At 32.3% G+C, this 19850-nt stretch overlaps 1 protein-coding gene across 1 annotated transcript in view; it reads left to right on the top strand.

Moving 5' to 3' along the window:
- Positions 1 to 473: 473 nt before the first annotated feature.
- The window catches only part of LOC111614865 (cubilin-like), a gene marked incomplete at both ends in the record, with an annotated part of 43550 nt that continues 24173 nt past the window's right edge, over positions 474 to 19850 (top strand). The window contains 7 exons of the mRNA XM_023356231.1: positions 474 to 562; positions 1333 to 1539; positions 5036 to 5194; positions 7152 to 7273; positions 16269 to 16488; positions 16604 to 16797; positions 17071 to 17227. Of these exons, the coding sequence (XP_023211999.1) occupies positions 474 to 562; positions 1333 to 1539; positions 5036 to 5194; positions 7152 to 7273; positions 16269 to 16488; positions 16604 to 16797; positions 17071 to 17227 (1148 nt within the window). The remainder of the gene's footprint in view (positions 563 to 1332; positions 1540 to 5035; positions 5195 to 7151; positions 7274 to 16268; positions 16489 to 16603; positions 16798 to 17070; positions 17228 to 19850) is intronic.

The raw sequence follows: 19850 nt of genomic DNA, 5'->3' as shown, positions 1-19850 counted from the left end.
TCCAGTGATGACATTCGAAATATTTAACAAAGGGTTCGCTAACAGAAAATTTTTCCTTAACAATTTTTTTTTCGCTCAAATGGTGCATCGGAAGGCTCTAGTTTAGTAGTGTTACAGAGTATAATACGTATATTTTAATATTTTTAAAAGAATCAAACCATTGAGAAATGTTACATGTGTTTAACAAGGTTCGGAAAACTTTGAAAATGTTAACAACGGGTTCGGCCGAACCTGTGCGAACCCGCTGAATATCACCACTGCATATGTATGACTACACTAAAAGACGACAATTGTATTAACAGCAAAGACGAAATCACTCTGTCAATGGCATGGCAGGTGCTCGTAGACAAGAACTTATGATAATTTACAACCAGCAAAAGGGGCGCATGCGTCAATGACGCCATCGATACGTGCGATAGAGTTCTTAATGGTGTTCTTTTTTGTTGAATTGAATTTGAATGACATTCGCTTAGATGTCGGTTACCTGAAGAAGAACTTAGAAGTTCGAAAACGTTTGTAACACTTTGGTTTTACCTAGAAGCACACCGGAAACAGGTTCCTGGTACGTTGATTTTGTATTTATTGTAACCCGGTGTAGTAAATTTCCGATTAGGTTTGTATTTTTACCCATCTTCATCATATGAAGAATCTTTGACAGTATTTTTGTTTTAAATAGCCTGTCTAATGCCTTTCACCAAAATGATCAATGTAACTAATGGAATTGAACAGTTTTGCAGGTGTATCTTGTTGAGATACTGTAAAGTGAGAGGACCTCTTGCTTTGCACTGGAATATTGTCTTCAAGTGGGTGTTGGACAGTAAAAACAACTAATTGTCTGAAAATTTCATGAAAAACTTATAATTGGAATCACTTTGAATAAAACAAATATTAAAATTTGAGTCAGGGAACTTGAAAGTAACAGAAAGCAGTGTCAGGGGACCATGAAAAACTTTGACTTGGAGAAAATTTGAGTTAGGAAATTCAAGTTGGAGACATTAAATCACTATGCCATTCCATTGAAACCTACCGAGTTGTCTTATATTCTTTGAGTTAAAGAAATATTCATGTTAAAGATGTTTGAGTTAGAGAAGTTTTACTGTATAAATGAATTCAACCAATGAAAAAATCAGTTATATTATTTTATATAATTTAATATTATTTTTTGTGCTATAATTTAATTTAATTAAAAAATGATTTTTTAAAATTCTGGCTTTGGTTTGTTTGTATATATTAAAAAATGGATAAAAATATGAAATGATTACTATAGAATAGATCAGATTCCAATTAATTACTCAATATTTTTGTTAATCTTTTATTATTTTATTTTTACAGAATGTGGAGGTAAACTACTCTCTCCATCAGGTGTATTTTCTTCACCAGGTTTTGAAAATGGAACTTACAACAATAATGCGGAATGCACTTGGCGACTTCGAAATGATGGAAATGTTGCTAAAACGTTAGCAGTTAGATTTGATATTCTTGATATTGATATTAATCCAAATTTAACTTGTTTAAATGATTTTGTTGTTATTCAAGATGGTATGTTTACTTTTAGAAATGTTTTTATTTAAATAATTATTTGATATAACCGTAATTTTAGGTGTATAGCTCATCTGTGTTTGAAAGATAATTTGAAAGGGGTACTGATTATATAATCAACTAATCAAAACTGGGTTATTTAATAAACAAAGTAAATGAAACCAATTTCCAGCACAAATTTTTAAAAAATCAAACATTTCCAACTGTGTTAAATGGGCATCTTTAGGCTAACTGACCTTCACAGCTGTTAAAAGCAAGAGGACTGCCATCCAAGTGTTAATTGGGGTGGTGTTAGAAAGACAGACTGTATTAGAGAGAGTTGTAAAATTAAAAATTGTAAATCAACTTCCACACAGGGAAGGAATATACATCTCAAAAGTTTATAATGGTATTTTTTTAGCAGATTTGTGCTGATTATACAGGGTGGGCCAATGAAAACGAAACGGCAGAGTTATCGCATTCGTCCAAGCAAATTGCTCGGACAGGTCGATTTTATTCTCAAGGGGGACATCTTCATCAATTAAGTTTTTGCGATTCTGAAAGTTTTTGTTACTTTATTTGAAATAAATGTTTGTTTAGTTAATAAAAAATGAATGAGTTTTTAAAATTTTTTGTTGTCTGTTGTATTCAGAATTGCAAAAACTTTATTGCTGAAGATGTCCCCATCGAGAATAAAATCGACCTGTCCGAGCGATTTGCTTGGACGAACGCGATATCTCTGCCGTTTCGTTTTCGTTGGCTCACCCTGTATAATGGGGTGGGTTATATGCTGATCTTAAATTCCAATTACAAGTTATAGTTGATTGATATTATATGACTGGTTGTGCTAGTAAACTAGTTAGTAGACCTACCTCATTGACAATTAATGGGTTATAGGTTAATGAGAAATGACACCAAGAGTTTATTTATGGTACTTCTGTTTTTACAATCCTGACTAAGATTTCAATATTTTAATAGACTAAGATTTAATTTTTTAATAAATACTTGCAATTAAGATATTGCTTATTCTTCAGTCTAACAAAAAATACATTAAACCAAAAGAATTAAACTTTACANAATAAAAACAATAAATTGTATTTATTAATATTTACATTTAATTTACAAAATTTGAATAGTTCATAAATATGTGTAATTATTATTTTAAATTAAATTTAGTAACTAGCAGGAACCTGTTGAAATTGATGGATTTATTCAATTAAAATACAACGAGTTCTTTCAAAATTTGGCATTCTATACAAAAATCATCTGTACAGCAAGTGTTTTCATGGCCATTTACAAGTGATTTGCATTTACTTATTCTCTGGTATCATGAGGCACCTTCAATCAGTCCTCTCTCTTAATGGCTTCCAATTTTGCATCCAAGTCCCAAGGTGGCAATTTAGCATTCCTAAGATTGATCAAATTCATCTGGCAGGGTTTTGCATTAACAGTGAGGATAGTGTCAGCTCGCTTTGTGGCAATTTTATTGGTTGTTATAGAATTATTAACCTACCAACAGTCATATGTTTAAGTTTATTTTTCTTTTAGTTGGTAAATTTGTTAAGAAAGCCATCAATCAGCATTAAGTAATGGATTGGATGGTTAGAATCAGGTTTTGATCTCATCATGAAGTANTGTTTTTCTTATATGCAAACTGATATTTAGATACTAAATTTTCTGTATCCAACCACTTTTGAAATCTGTTAGCTAATATAGAAGTGAAAAATTTTCTGATAACTGATTATCAATGTGATTACATAAAATTTTAAATATTACAGTTATCTATATATATAAAAATGAATGTATGTGTGTCTGTCCTTTATGCATTACCAGATTGTTTATCCGATTGCCGTGAAACTTTGGGAAGTTGTTTAATATACTCCCGCGAAGGTTTGTGGCATAGTACGATTGCCATAAAACTTTGGGAAGTTTTTTTAATACACTCTGGCATAGTACATTTATCCTACAATAGATGGCGCGCGTTTACACGAGCATTCGAACACTGTGTGTCTGATCTATTTCAAATTGTTAAGACCATTTCCTCCCCTTCAAAAATTATCTCTATATATGCATTTGTGAACTGTTATTTACGATATTTGTAATAATTTTTGTTTAATCATTTTATTTCAACTTTTTTTTTAATTACGTATTCTCTCGAACTTCGTTAGAACCTTAACTGTACCCGGAACAACAAGCGAAGTTGTAGGGGAAATTCGCATATTTTACCGATCTAGGTATCCCCTCTTTTCCAAATTTTAATATCGACTCAAAATAATTTAAACAGACAAATTACAATAAAATGGTTTATTATCCAACTATCAGAAATTTCACAACACGCCAAGGAAGATAAGAAGGAGCAATTAAATAATTAAAATTATAAAGGATTAAAATATATATATATATATAAATGGGGAATATCGCACTTCTGACAATCGCTGCAACTGTGTGGGCTAAATTCAGAGAATCCGTGCTTCTCGCATGTACAGTACAACTGTATGTGGCCAGCTCACACGTCGGAAAACTTTCTGATTTATTCGTGTACACACCAGACAGAAAAACAAAGAATATCGTGTATCCACAAGCGCTCCAATAAATAAATAGAATTGAAACGACACTTTGAAATGTTTTTCCGATGAAAATGAATAATAATAAGTTTCAATAAAAATGATAAAATGTAAATTGAATTTTATCATAACGAGTTTGCTTGAATTTCCTTTCTTCTAAGATCGCAGCAATGCGCGACGGGTAAGCTAGTCTATATATATAAAGACGAATGTATGTCTGTCTGTGTATCCTTTATGCATTACTACACCATTTATCCGATTGCCATGAAACTTTGGGAAGTTGTTTAATATACTCCCGCAAAGGTTTGTGGCATAGTACATTTAATTAAGAGAAAGCAACGTGCAAGATTTACAGGCACAGATGCAGTTTTTTGCGTTAAATCAAATATAATTTTAGACCCACCTAAAAATTTTCTAATTAGTCTGGAAACAGGGGAACCTAATTCTTGCATTCTGTGAAAACAAGTAAGATTGGCTGTAATGTAATAATCTTAATCTTCGCTATCGTTACTTTTTGCCGAAGCAACACTAGGCTTATCTGCTAGTAAAACATAAATATTTTATAGTATTTATGTCATTGCAAAATAATAATAATAGAAATTTCTTTTGGATTATGTTCAACTATATATTATTTTATATTTGTTTATAAAATCTATAAATTAGTAAATCTGATATAAAGATAAAAAAATCTAAAACATATATTTAAAAGGAATATAAATATTAAATAGTTTAATATAATAAGTTATTTAGCTTTAACTATTAACATTAATTACATATATTTTAGTAATAAAGTTACAAAATGTATTATTTTATAAATAACTTTTGTAATCTTTTTGAATTTCCAAATGTAGAAAAGTAACAAATAATCTAATTAATAATAAAAGTTACTCTAAATATTTAAATTTAAAAAGCTAAAATTTCCAAATTTAATCTGTATTATTTTATTATTTCAGGTGACCTTACAGAAGTAATTGGAAATTCTAAACGATTATGTGGAAATCGTACTAATGAAAAAATTGTTGTTACAACTCCATCTTCAGGTTTATTGATATCATTTCATACAGATTCAAATAGAACTGCCAGAGGATTTAATGCATCGTATAGTATTCAAAGTTAGTTCTTATAATATTTCAAATGATATCAGTTTGTATTTTTATTAGAAAATGTTCATATATAATATACAGATAAAATTAAGTAATTTGAATACCATTTGATTAAAATAATAATTTCTAGTAATATTAAATAATTCTAGGATGTGAAAATTTAATCCAAAAATTCAGTAGTGAGACAGTATATAAAACAGGAACCTTCACAATAAGTCCAAGTATACCCAAAGAGTCTTTGTTTGATAATTTGTATTATGTGGCAGTATGCCATATTTTATGTATAGAGTTAATTTCATGTCTTATTTCTGTTAATTATTTTTCTCTATCCCTTTGTTCTTGTGTGTCTTTTGTTTTCTGTATTCCAAGAATTTTTGGACCCAACTCTTCTCTACCAGGGTGTGGGATGACAAACAATAGAATGCAGGAAGTCCTGAGGGCAAAACTTGTTTTGCTGAGACACTTTTTGGCTGGGCACCAAGGAGGCAAGAGGTCATTTCGGCATTGACAAGAGCTGGAGAGTGCAATATCAGAGTAAGATACTTATAAGAAAATCATAATCAAGACTTAAATGGAAGACTCCTCAAAGAAAATCCTATACTTTGAGAAGAATAAAAAGTTCAGAGCAGCACATCTGTAAGAATGTTAGAATCGGAACCGAGTCAGCATATCGAAAGATTCATCTAGATTTTGGGTACTCCTTTTCTATGAATCCTTCCTTTTCTTTATCTTTGATCTATATACCTACTTCTTTCAGTTAGTGCTAAGTAGGTTAAGTTATAGGCTAAGAATTTGATCTGTAATTGTAAATCTGTACTACCATATATTAGATTCATAAAAATTGTTAATTGTAACAACATCCCACACATGAAGAATTCATTGTATATACTTTTATCAGAAAGGTAAATCTGGGAATTGTATGAGAATTGGGGCCTGTAAATTCTTTGTTTGAATGCAAAAATAAAGTCTGTTCCTTGTGTAACATACTTTGTGTTAGTCCCGTTCACATAAAACAGTTATCAATGACTCTTTGGTTCAAAGCTTGAAGATTTTTTAGATCCATTTACTTGGCCACAATTAGAATAGTGATATGTAGGGTCCAATAACTAAATGTTTACCATGAAACTTAATAAAAAAATTTTAAGGACAGTTGTTTTTTATGTTTTTCAGTAACACCTTTCCTTTTCTTATTTACTTATATCTGCCTTATAAACTTCTTTAGATCAGAAACAAACCTGTATTTTTTCACAATCTGAAAATGCTTCTCTCTACAACCAGAAACAAGATAAAAGCTTTCTTCCACATGATTTTTGACTCTTTATTTTTCTTTCAACCAATGGCATTGCATGTAAACATATCAACCACCTCTCATTCGTGTAACTATCTCAAATTAAATCAATAAGACCATATTCTATCAATGATTCCAGCATCAAGACTACAATAAAGACTGGTAATGAGAATATTTAACTAAAAAAATTGAAGAAAACAGAAAAAAGGAATGAAATTAACAAAATCACATTATTTGACATAACAAATTTTATCAATAACAAAACAAAATGATAGGTTCACACAATAATCTTATATGGTAACTATTTATAAAATGGCTATAAATAACTACATGGTCACCTACCAACTTCTCTTCTTGGTGGTCTCAATGCCAGGTTGCTATGGGAAAGTACAAAAAAAATATGAAATCAAAGAGGGAAACAATACTAATGCTTACATCCTATATTAAACTACACTATTCTAAAAACTATACACAATCAAAATGGTATTAATATACTACATTATTTTAAGGAACTTTGTCATTAAATGAAACTTTAAATTATATTTCAGTAAAGAAACGCAGTTAAAATATGAAAATTATAACAGAAACAATTTTTACAATTTTTTTACTTTATTAAATTTTAAAAGGGAATATTGTAATTTAGAATAAATTAAATAAAATTATTGCATTTTAAAATAGATTGTGGAGGAATAATTGAGGATAGTGAATCTAATATTTCATCACCATCTTATCCTAACAATTATCCACCTAATACCGATTGTCATTGGATTTTTGAAGTTGAACATGGATCTAAAATAAAGGTATAGTTGTGTGGTGGTACACCAGTATATTTTGTTGTTTTTATTTTATATATGTATATATAAGAATATTCTATTCCCTTTTCTCTTTGTTCTGTTTCTATGCTTTCTGGTATTTCTATACTTTCTGTTTCTATACTTTCTGGTATATTCTATACTTTAAAGTCGGTGTTATCTGTTCCCTTTTGTTTAATTAAAGTGAAGAACAAGGAGGTCGGAATCAACGAACCTTTCCTGTATATATGTTCATAAAGTAAAATAAAGCACGTCTTATTGTTTTATATTCCAGTCTCTTTGTGAGAACTCAATCATCACCACGTGCTCACCACAATGGCGTCCGCGACAGGATTCCGACAGTAAAATCTCCTTGTCCTTACGTTATCTGCAGAACTTTCGATTGTACACGTATTTTAGTCCGTAGAAGTTATTTATTTTTTTTTTTTTATATATATATATATCATGGCTACAAACAATCCTGTAGACAGTACGATCCATGGTAACGGATCTAATGACGGTGTTCCGTTAGTTGTAACAGGGTTTTTGGGGATGATTCCCACGTTTTCTAATACTCAAGGTGACTCTGTAAATATTAAACAGTTTTTTTTTTCCGTTGAAAACATTGCCACCCTAGCAGGATGGAATGATAGGGTAAAGATAGCAGTACTACAAGCAAGACTAAAGGGGGAACCTCTTTCTACTTTCTTTTGCCTGTTAGAACAGTATCCTTGTTCGTACGAAGATATTAGACGCGATTTAACGAAGTGTTTTGAAAGAAAGAGAACTGGAGAAAAGAAAGTATTAGACCAACTGCTAAATTTAAAACAAGGTGCGAGCGAATCCGTAACGGACTTTGCCGTGCGGACTAAAACTCTGTTGTCCCGCGCTGTAAAGGATCATGCTAAGATTGACTCATTGCGCGACGATATAATTAAGGAAAGGTTCATTCTAGGTTTGAACGGAAGGATAAGAGGGAATGTATTGCGGCGATCCCCAAAATCTCTGGAGGAGGCTTTTGAATTTTCGGAAATCGAAGATAAGATCGAATCTGATTGCAGTAACCATACCGAACGTAGGGGGGTTTTTTCTATAGTGGAGGAAAACGTAAAACCAGTTAACAGCGAACCAGATAATATATTAGTGTCAAATGTTCGTCACGGTGATAGGATCGACAGACTGGAAAAAAGGGTTGATGCCCTAGCTGAAGCCTTTGAAAAGTTCGCTAGTAGTAGCAAAGACAAGGACCACCGAAACGCGGATATAAAGTGCTATGATTGTGGGCGTCGGGGGCATTTTGCTCGTGATTGTCCAAACCATCGAAGGGCGAATTTAAACTTGTAATGGAGCGTTATGATAGCCAGTATCGCGCTCCTAGTGTAAAACTAAACCTGGCTACGCGCGTATTTTTTTCTGATAAATACCTCCCACTCATTAAGGGTAAAATGAATAATCTAGACGTAACCCTGCTCATAGATACTGGAGCAGAAAAGTCCTTGATAAGCCCTTTAGTTTTAAAACGTATACCGCCGGATTGCATCAAGAGAGCTAAAGCTAATGAAGAAAAACTTGGAATAAGGGGCATAAACGGGGTGGTAACAGAGTGCGAACAACTCGTTAGTGTCATCGTAAGTTATAAAGAGGTAGAACACCACGTAAACATACCGTGTATGCCCTTCCCTGAACCCGCGGAATACGAGGCTATATTAGGGATGGACATCATTAAGGACATCCCGAAAATCACCGAAGATCTCAGTAAACCGATGAATGAGGACTGTCAAACTAGTTTCGATCGTTTTAAAAAGTTACTCACCAACCCACCTTTGCTGAGACATCCTGATTTTTCTTCCCGCTTCCATTTGTTCACAGACGCATCGGACAAATGCGCTGGGGCGGTGCTAGGTCAGTTAATTGAAAATGAATTTTCCCCGGTGGGTTACTTTAGTAGAAAATTTAGCAGGGCAGAACTGAATTATTCCACGGTGGAAAAGGAATGTTTCGCTATCATATTGTCTCTCCGTCATTTTAGACCCATCGTATTGGGACAACAAATTGAAGTTCACTTCGACCACAAGCCCCTTTCATTCATAAAGAGTATGAAGAACCATAATAAGAGGCTTATGCGTTGGTCGATTGAGCTAGTGGATTACGACCTTAACATACGCCATATAAAGGGTAATAGGAATTTTGTAGCCGATTTATTGTCGAGGCCTGAAAAGGCTATACATATTAATGACCTGCACGCGTGTGATGTCGTCTCTGTTAATTCCGATCTATGGAAAAAATTATCAAATCCCAGGAGGAGGATAAAGTATTTAAAAATTTAAAACACCATTTTTCCAACCAAGCCCATAATCCAGTAGGCGACAACGATAACATTCCGCCGGAATTTTCGCTAGAAGGCGATGTTTTGATTCACAAAAAACTAGGGCAGTTCGGTCTCTGTCAATGGAAACAAGTTTGCGTGGGAGAGAGTGTAGTCAAGGAGTTAATATGGGCATTTCATTGTTCCACCTTGTCAGGTCACATTGGTTTAGAAAAAACTTGCAACCTGATAGATCGATACTACTTCGTTAAAAACCTCCGCGCGCACGTAAAACGCATCATCCGTAATTGTAAGGTCTGCCAAAAATATAACCTCCATCGTGGCCGTGCCCCATTTCAGGAGACTGAAGTTGCTAGTTTTCCATTCCAGAAAATAGCGATAGATATCATTGGCCCCCTCCAGAGATCACAGAGCGAAAATCGGTATATTTTTTCAATGATTGATGTCTACACACGTTTTGCTGAAGCCGTACCAATGAAAGACCAATTGGCGCAAAGTGTAGCCAAGGCCATATTTAATCATATTATTTGTAGATACGGCTGCCCTAGCATGTTAATCTCCGACCGCGGTAGTAATTTTACATCCAAAACATTCCAGGACGTTTGTAATCTACTAGCAGTCAAGCATAATGTGACCACGGCTTATCGGCCATGTGCCAACTCCATTTGTGAGCGCTTCAATAAAACCATAGTTGGCACTATGGCTCGCATTTCACAGGGGGATAACCGTAACTGGGATATCTTTTTGTCACCCGCGTTATTCGCTTACAACAATGCAACTCATACTTCTACAAACGAATCCCCAGCCTTTTTGCTGTATGGTTTTGACCCTCACTTCCCTGTAGCGTTCCCCGACGAATCATCTGATGATGACCGGGAGGAACGTCTAGATACTACCTTTAAAGACAGGTTAGATACCATACGGAAAGCCGCTTATGACTTAGGTAGGAAACGGAATTATTATAATAGGGAACGTATTAACAACAAAAGGGGTTATTCTGATTGGAAAGTAGGACAAAGGGTATGGCTGTTGCGAAAGGGAAGAAATAAGAGTCACGGAAAATTCTCGGCCAAGTATTTGGGCCCATTTAGGATAAGACGTAAGTTAGGTCCTGTTACCATGGAAATCGGTGACGATCGGGAAAAGAACACCTGTATTGTGCACGTTGATAGACTAAAACCATGTTACTTCCCTATGTATGAGAATGGTACGAGAAGAAGGATGAGAAAACCTCCCGATAGGACAGGGGAGGAAGAACCAACTAACGGTATGGACGAAGATGATGTATGCGGATGTATTATGCCATTACCAAGAGCAACATTCCAAGAAAATCAAGACAGTGGTCGACATAGCGAAAATGAGGAACATGATGCCACTGATAATCGTAATGTTAATCCAAACCCCTCTCCACCACCTCAATGGTACAACTTACGAGGACATAGATTGGATTACCGTAAGCTTCACTACAGTAAATAGTTTATAAGGGAAGGGCGTATGTGGTGGTACACCAGTATATTTTGTTGTTTTTATTTTATATATGTATATATAAGAATATTCTATTCCCTTTTCTCTTTGTTCTGTTTCTATACTTTCTGGAACTTTCGTCTGAATGTGGGTGGTCAGTGACCCAATTTCGAGACAAAAGAGTGAAGGCAGCCCAGAGGGCAAGTGGGGGACGAGAAGGACACTTTTTGGCTTTGGACCGGAGGAGGAAAGACCGTGGGAGAGAGCGGTCTCGAGTTCGGTGTTGCTTCGGCCGAAAGGGTTACGAAGAACACTAAAGAAAGAAGTAGCATTGGAAGAGAAAAAGAACTTTGGAAAAACAGAGACTAAAGGGCGAATTTTGGGTCCTCGCATGTGCTCCGTCCCCATAGAAGAAAAGAATTCCAAGACGAAATCATCTAGTGGCCACCACCTCAGTCAACCATTTGGGTACCCGTTCCTTACAAAAAAATTTCCATTTCCATTCTCCCATCCTATTCTAATTCCTGTTCTTCCTTTCCTCTTCTAGTTATAAGTAGTTTTAAGCTAGTAATTAAGTGTCTCCTTTGTTACGCGAAAGAAAGGTTTAGCTCCGCTGTTAATTAAAAGTCGGTGTTATCTGTTCCCTTTTGTTTAATTAAAGTGAGGAACAAGGAGGTCGGAATCAACAAACCTTTCCTGTATATATGTTCATAAAGTAAAATAAAGCACGTCTTATTGTTTTATATTCCTGTCTCTTTGTGAGAACTCAATCATCACCACGTGCTCACCACATTTGTTTATTTTAAGCTTTATTTTATGTTGTAGATTCATCATAATATGAAATAAGTTTTTTATTTGATAAGATTCATTGATTTCACAGTACTACAAATCTCTACTCTAAAGTTGAGTTTTGAAATAATAAATGCAACAATTTTATTACCATAATTTTTTATGTTAATAACGATTAAGTTCATTAAAATAATATTTCTAAGTTTAGATATTGTGTGTGGTTATGTTATGCTCATTAAATCTGCTAATCTTGTCTATGTATTTGCAAAAATGTAAAGAATTGAAAAACTATACATATACATAAACCAACCTCTATAAACCTGATGTACATATGTATTAAGCTAACAACTACCAGATTAGATTGGGCTATTATATTGTGATTATTTTAAATTACTAAATAATTTGTCACTAGATAGAGACATTAGGTGCCATCTCATATTAGATTTAATAATTATAATTAAATTAAATAATTTAGAAAATTCTGGAAGAAAAGAATCAGCCTGGAATGGTACTTGAATCTGCAACTGCCATTGACTGTGCAGACAAGTTGCCAGTTACGCCACCCGAACCTCAGTTCTGATCTCCTCTTCCAGATATATTAAAACATGACATAATTATCATCGGTTACATATGCAGCCAGCTAGAGACATATTCAGTGTCTGTGTCCTGTAGACACTCACCTTTGGCACTCAGCCAGCTATTGCACAATCCTGGCATGGTATATATATTGTATACAAAAATCAACCTCTACAAATCCAGTGTACTATTGTACATATGTAATAAGCCAACATCTACTGGATTATATCATGCGCGGTTATTTATTAAGAGGTAAGTAATATATCTGGGAGAGGAGATTGGAATGGAGGCTTAGGTGGCATAACTGACAACTCATCCACACAGTAAGTGGCAGTTGTGGGTTCAAGTCCTGCTCCAGGCCAAATCTTCCAGAAGTTTTAAAATTGTTTAATTTAATTATAATTATTAAATCTAATAAGAGATGGTGCCTAATGCCTCACTCTAGTAACAAATTATAATTTAAAATAAATTGCAATATAATAGCCCGATATAATCTGGTAGTTGTTGGCTTAAACTGTACATATATTATTATTAAGATTGTATGTTTTGATTTATTAATTTTTTAATTCTTTTGAATTAATAATTTTGAAAATAAATTTCTAGTAATTTCATTTACCAAATTTTATATAAAATTGTTTAAAAAGCCATTTACTGATAAACAACATTGTTTTTACAAAATCCCTCACAATTCACCAAGAACTTTTGGAGAACAATTATCTTATATCTAGAGATGGGTCAGACATCTGACTTTTGAGGCTCAGATCAAGACTCCATACTCAGAGGTGCCCCTCATATTCACATTTCTAAGAAAATTTGATAATATAATTTTTTGTTTTCTATGATTCTTTGTCAAGTGTATGTATTTAATGTTTGTAAATTATGTTTAATAAGATTATATAATCTTTTAATAAAAAATGTTTTTAGTATCAAAGTTTTCGCTTCTACACTAGAAAATTTTATCTAGAATCATTATAAAATGTTTTTTGACCCTCTTTATGAGCCATTGTCAGGTGTTCTATCTTTTTGTTTTAGAATAACCCACATTCTCCAAATAATTCGAAATCAAATTTTTGAATCTATAAGATTTTACAATTGAATCATATAACATTGAGGCAAATGAGTAGTTGAATTTTTTTTAAAATTTGTACTAATTCATTTGATGATGGTACATTTCCACACTTTGGGAAAGTTTTCATATCTCTTCTGTTTACCCTGACAGTGCAGAGATACGCCATCAAAAAAGAAATTATGACAAATTAAAAGAAAACACTACTACTTTTTTGCCTCAATCATACATGATTTGATTGTAAAATTTGAGTTTTAAAAATTTGATTTGAAAGCATTCAGAGAATTTTGGTTATTCTAAAACAGAAAGATAAAACACCTGAGGATGGCTCATAAATAGGCCTGAAAAACATTTTGTAACAGTTATAAATAAAATTTTCAGTTTAAAGGTGAAAGTTTTGATACTATAATGTGAGCTGGACAAGAATGAATAAACTAAGAAAATTTTTGTTTGGAAATATTTTAGGGCTCCCTAATAATTTTTTCCCAAAGCCCTGTAAAACTTCCAGTAGGCCCTACTAATATTACAAGTTTCCAATCCATATATAATCTTGAATCTGATGCTGACAGTTTAAAAAGGTCAAAAACACTTATTCTTCACAAGTTTTTGCTGAATAGTAGGCATTTGTGACTTAAGTTATATTTACCCACTAATTAATTTTATATTTTTTATAAAATAAAATTATTGAGTTATCATTGAGAGCTCTTTATTATATAAATATATAATAAAGAATATTATATATTTATTATATAATATAATATTAAAGAATATTATATATTTATTATATATTCTATTATATATTTATTATATTGTGGAGAGCACGTGGATGGACAACACAAAGAAAGTGGTCTACAACAATAGTTTTATTGTTGTTCGTGCAAGTATGCAATATTCTTAGTGATCCCAACTCCGATACATACAACTCGCGTAACATATAACTATATCGGAAAGAGAGTGCAACAGTACTTCGCGACAATGTAGAATTGTATTTAACCTATCTTAACCTAACTTAACCTAATCTATATACTAAATTAGACAGTAGAATGAAGGGAAAATATTAATATTATGAATAGGAAAAAGGGAAGACTGCTGGTGGGGTACCCGTGTTTCTTATTTTCTCTTCAGATTTTCACTCACATCGATGAAAAATGAACTACCGTGATCTTCCTTCCTTCCCGTGATATCTCGCTCTCGTTGTCCTCGAATCGCTCCCTTCTCCTTCGTTACGGCGACCAGGATCTCCTCGCACTGTCCGTCCTGTCCCAGCACTAGCTCCAAAGTCCCTCTCACCCTTTCTCTCACTTGCCTCGGGGCCTCTTCCACACCCTTGTTTTTCGTTGTATTTCTCAGAAATGTTTTACCACCAGCAGGGAATAAGGACCGTTAGAAAGTTCGAGAAAGTGTTAGACAAAAGATTGAGGAAACTTAATCTTAGGCTTAATACAAAATACAAATATAAAAAAAAACAACTGGTGTATCACCACAATATAAATATATAATAGAAGTTTTATATAAATAAACAAAACTCAAATGAGTTCTAATAATTTACATTTTATATGTTTTTGGGTGTTTTTGTTAAAGCCATTAATTGTAATTAAAAACTAGGACATCACTCAACATTGTCATATCATGATAAAAATGAGACAGAGCTTGAAAGAAAAAATTGATCTTTGCATTTATTAGGCACAGAAGAGGTGGCTCAATTCTGTATACTTGATGGTCATAAACAGGTGAACTTTGCCCTTGCCACTGTACCTATTATATGTAGCTGGAGTATTTGCATCAGGAACAAACCTAAATATGGTGCATTTTGGATAAGCTTTTTATTAGTCTCTTATAAATTTAAAAATTGTAAAATCACTTTTTATTAATACTCGTATAATGCATATTATATTTCATAATATAATTTTTCATACTTGTGTGTGACAGTTTGCTATGAATTTATTAGTTTGCCCATGTAATAATTTTGAAATTTTGGAACCCCATCATCAAAGTGCCCTGGAACATACTCTCCTGCCTCTGCCTTTCCATAATCCTGCTTGGCCCCAGTCCCAGAAGATGCATTCCTTGCGCTGGCCAGGTATGGAGAGACGTTCTTGGATTTGCCGACATGGAGAGGTGATCCAAGAACAAAGCGATCACTATCAGTTGCTTTATTCTTGTGTTTTGTTCATTTTTTGTGCCTATTTTCCATTAGAGGTACACAATGCTGTTTTTTATTTTTTTCTCCTAAACTGCATTAGGCATGCTCAATTGCATCAGCAAGCACCGACATTGTAACTTTGACTCCACTGTATATTGAAAATGAAGTCATGGACTGCTATTTTTTACATTTAAATGGACCCTTATTTAGATTTTTGGATTCCACATCACAATTAATGGAAAATGACAAAATTTCATCAAAATCAGGCCATCAAATTTTAGAAAAATATCCTATAAGCCTATAAATAGGCTAGTGACTTTGGGACATCACCTGACAAAGTTGTGCAATATTGCTTTGTCACATGCACTTGTTCTATGTCCTTGTATCTCAAAAATGAAGTCACAGACCCCCATTTTTTATTACATTTTTGAATTCCTCATTCCAATTAATGGAAAATGGCAAAGTTTAATTAAAATCAATTGATCAAATTTTGAGAATGAACACAATTCTGTAAGCCACATAGAAGAGGCTTCACTAATGGTCTGCCTCAATAAAAATTTGAAATTATAATTAAAATTAATTAAATGTTTTATTAAAATTTTAAATTATATTTTAGAATGTATTTTTTTATATTTTTTAGTTAACTTTTGTGGATTTTCAATTAGAAAATGATTGCAACAAAGATTTTGTTAAGTTAATAAATGGAAAATGGTGGGATTCACCTACTAGCCATACACTTTGTGGAACTAACCATCCAAATGAAATTATTTCTGAAAGTAATTATCTTACTGTCTTATTTCACTCTGATAACATAGGATCAGCAAAAGGATTTAAGTTTTTAACATCAACTGTTCATCATGGTATGTTACATTAAATTTTTATCTATGATAACATTGAATCTAAACATTCCTAATTTAATATTTTAATTTTTAAGAGTAATTAAAAAAAGAAAATTAAATTAAGCATAATTTACAGGATGTGGTGGTTTTATTAGACATGAAACAAGTAGTGATCAAGGAACAATATTTTCACCAACATCAGAAACAAATAGTCGTTATCCGAATAATATAGAATGTATATGGATTTTGGAAACAAAGCCAGATTTTCATTTCTTGTTATCATTTCCTGGCAGATTTGATATTGAACAAAATTGCAACGATTATGTTCTAGTAAGATTTTATAATTAATTGATTTCAGTAAAAATATAAATTTTTTATTGGAAGCTAATACAAATTTAATATAAATATGTTTATTAATATTGTATAAAGTTAATTTTAATTCATCACTAAGCACTTTTGGCTGCTGAGAAACATTTATTTGCTTTTACAGTAAGATTTTCAGCCTAATGTATGTACATACATTAGTGCTACAGTTTACCAAAAAAAACAAACATTCATTTCTGGATAATAATAATAGTTATATATATCTTACATACTTTATAGGTGGAGGATTATTATAATCAAAAATGGAATTTATTAGGAAGGTTTTGTGGTCTCCACAATCCAGCAGATATAATTAGCAGATCAAATCTTGTAAGAGTAAAATTCCACAGCAATGAAAATAACAATGCAGATGGTTTTCAACTTAATCATAGGATTAGTAAGTATGGCAATTTGATATTTTTTATGATAGTAAATTCATATTTAACATAATCATCACTATTAAAATAATAAATTCTAAAAAATTTTTTTTAAAAAAAATTCTTTAAGAAAATAACAAGTGACATTCACTTTTTAAAACCGATTTCGATAGAATTAAAAACAGAGATGGACTAGAAATCTATTTAGTATTTCTCACTTTATTTTTCTTTTTTCTTTTTTTTTTTATCCATATATATTTCGCTTATCAGCCTCATCAGTGGACGTTACAATCTTACATTGCCAATACTTTTATACTCTATCAAGCTATCCCAGCATGCATCAACACATGCACCAGTATTTAAATTAATACAATTTACATATCCTTTCATACAATAATGTTCTATAACATGTTTTTTTACAAGTTTTTTACTTTGTACAATATTTTAATATTATTTCAGTCAATAATACAGTTTGTTATACTGCAGTGTTGTTGCCACGGGAATTCGGTTCTGTTTAGTCGGATTGCCGCCTCATGCTCTTTCAATCTCACTTCAAGTTTTCTTCCTGTTTCTCCAATATAATATTTCTGTTCTGTACATGTACACATCAGCCTATATACAATTCATGCTACTTCTGAAAAATTCTTCAATTTTTTCTCATTTACTTTATTAATTAAACAGATACTCTTATTTAACCTATTTCTTTGTTCACCTACTAAGTTGACAAAAAATAATTCTTTTAATATAATTTTTATATTTTTCATAAAATTTTGAAATATACGGAATTTTAATGTATAAATTTTCTATTTTTTTATTTTTGACATTATATCTATTATTAATATAAGTATTATACCATTTTTGTATAAGCTGCTGTCATTTAATAAATATTTTTTAAAAAGATTCTTAGTTTCTATTTCAATATATTTTTTTAATGTTGTTCTGTTAAATATTTTCCTTAATTCCATCAAAAATACATTTTGTTTTATTCCCATAGGACAATATGATTTATAATTAATCACCTTACTATTATTACATACTTTTTCGTACTTATGAAACAGCAATGTTTCATTTTGTCTTGTAATTGTGACACCTAAATAATTAATTTCATAATTTCTTTCTTCTTCATAGGTAAATTTAATGTTCTTATTTAAACTATTTGCATAAATCTTGATATTTTCAGCTGTGGTGTCGTTTGAGTCGTACAAAATTAATATGTCATCCACATATCTAGTATAAAAAACAATACCTCGAAAGTGGAATATTTTTTTATCTAATGATGCCATACAAATGTCTGCAAGTTTTGGGCCGACCACTGATCCCATTGCTATTCCATCTCTTTGATGATAATGTTCTGTAGAGATTTTAAAATAATTATTTTTAAAAGTAAACTGTATAAATTCTAAAATGTGACAAGGTAAATTATATTTACTTAAACTTTCTATAATAAAATTCCAATTTATTGAAGGATACATAGATTTTACATCCAAACTTAGGAATCTATAAGATTTCTTACTTTGACCATGCATTAATCTTGAGATCAATTGATCTGCATTTTTTATAGTATATTTAGAGTCAGATATACTCAGTTCTTCTCCAATTGGATAGACACTTCGTCGTCTTTCTGTTCTTCATAACAGCAATCTTGAACTCTGCACTCACCATCTGCTCACTCTCAAGTTTGAGTCAAGAATGACCATTATCTCCCCACCCCACATGCCTCAGGGTGCTCGCTCTTTGTTCTTCTCACCTCATTCTCAGAACAGTGTTGTCCCGCCACCGATAAGTTAGTGAAGAATGGAAACATCGAGAAATAGGGAAACAAAGAACAGAAGATCGAATAATTAATATTAGGCTTACAACTAGCGCATATATACAAAATTATGGCATACTGCCACACTGTAAGGTGCTTTGAACATGTGATTGATGCAAATGGATTGAACATTGAACAAATTTCCTAAATAAAAGCATTTTGTGTGTTTCCATTTTGTGTTTCTTGTTCTTCGTGTGCCATTTTTTAATCTATTGGTAGAAATTTGAACTAATTATTTTTTTTGCATTTTTTTCCCGTGGTCCATATAATGTATATACAGTAATACCCCGACTTACGCAAACCTGGAGTTATGTGATTTTCAAATCTTGTAGATTTTTCTTTTGTTTGAGCGCCACGCAACGCTAGATTACTCACTCTCTCCACACTATTGTTCAGCTTACATGTTTGGATGTGTTGTGCGGAATCCACACATAGCTACAATTTATTTTGTGTTATTTATTTCTGTGTTTGTTATATCTACGGAGACTTGAGAGACTCTACTATGTCATCCAAACGATGTAGAACTAATTCTTCTGTATCAAACAAGAAAAGAAAAACTTTATCTTTGGAATGTGAAGTTAACATTGGGTATGTTCGTAAAGTTGAACGAGTTAAGCGAGAATAAAGTTATCGTTATTCCTATTTCATTAGACTTTTCGAACAATTCGTTACTAACACGTTTAACTTGTTTGACTTTACGAACGTACCCATTATTAAAGACTTCGATACAAAAATGAAAATTTGTGAATTGGCAAAGAAGTTTGATCTACCGGAATTGTCGGTCAGAACAATTATAAAAGGCAAAGAAAAAATTCTAAAAGTTGTGAAAAATG

This window comes from Centruroides sculpturatus, unplaced genomic scaffold (assembly GCF_000671375.1).
Source record: "Centruroides sculpturatus isolate CEXI.00-Female unplaced genomic scaffold, Cexi_2.0 scaffold2296, whole genome shotgun sequence".
Lineage (NCBI taxonomy): Eukaryota > Metazoa > Arthropoda > Arachnida > Scorpiones > Buthidae > Centruroides > Centruroides sculpturatus.
Note: the sequence above shows the minus strand (reverse complement) of the source record. Positions and strands in the feature narration are given on the sequence as shown.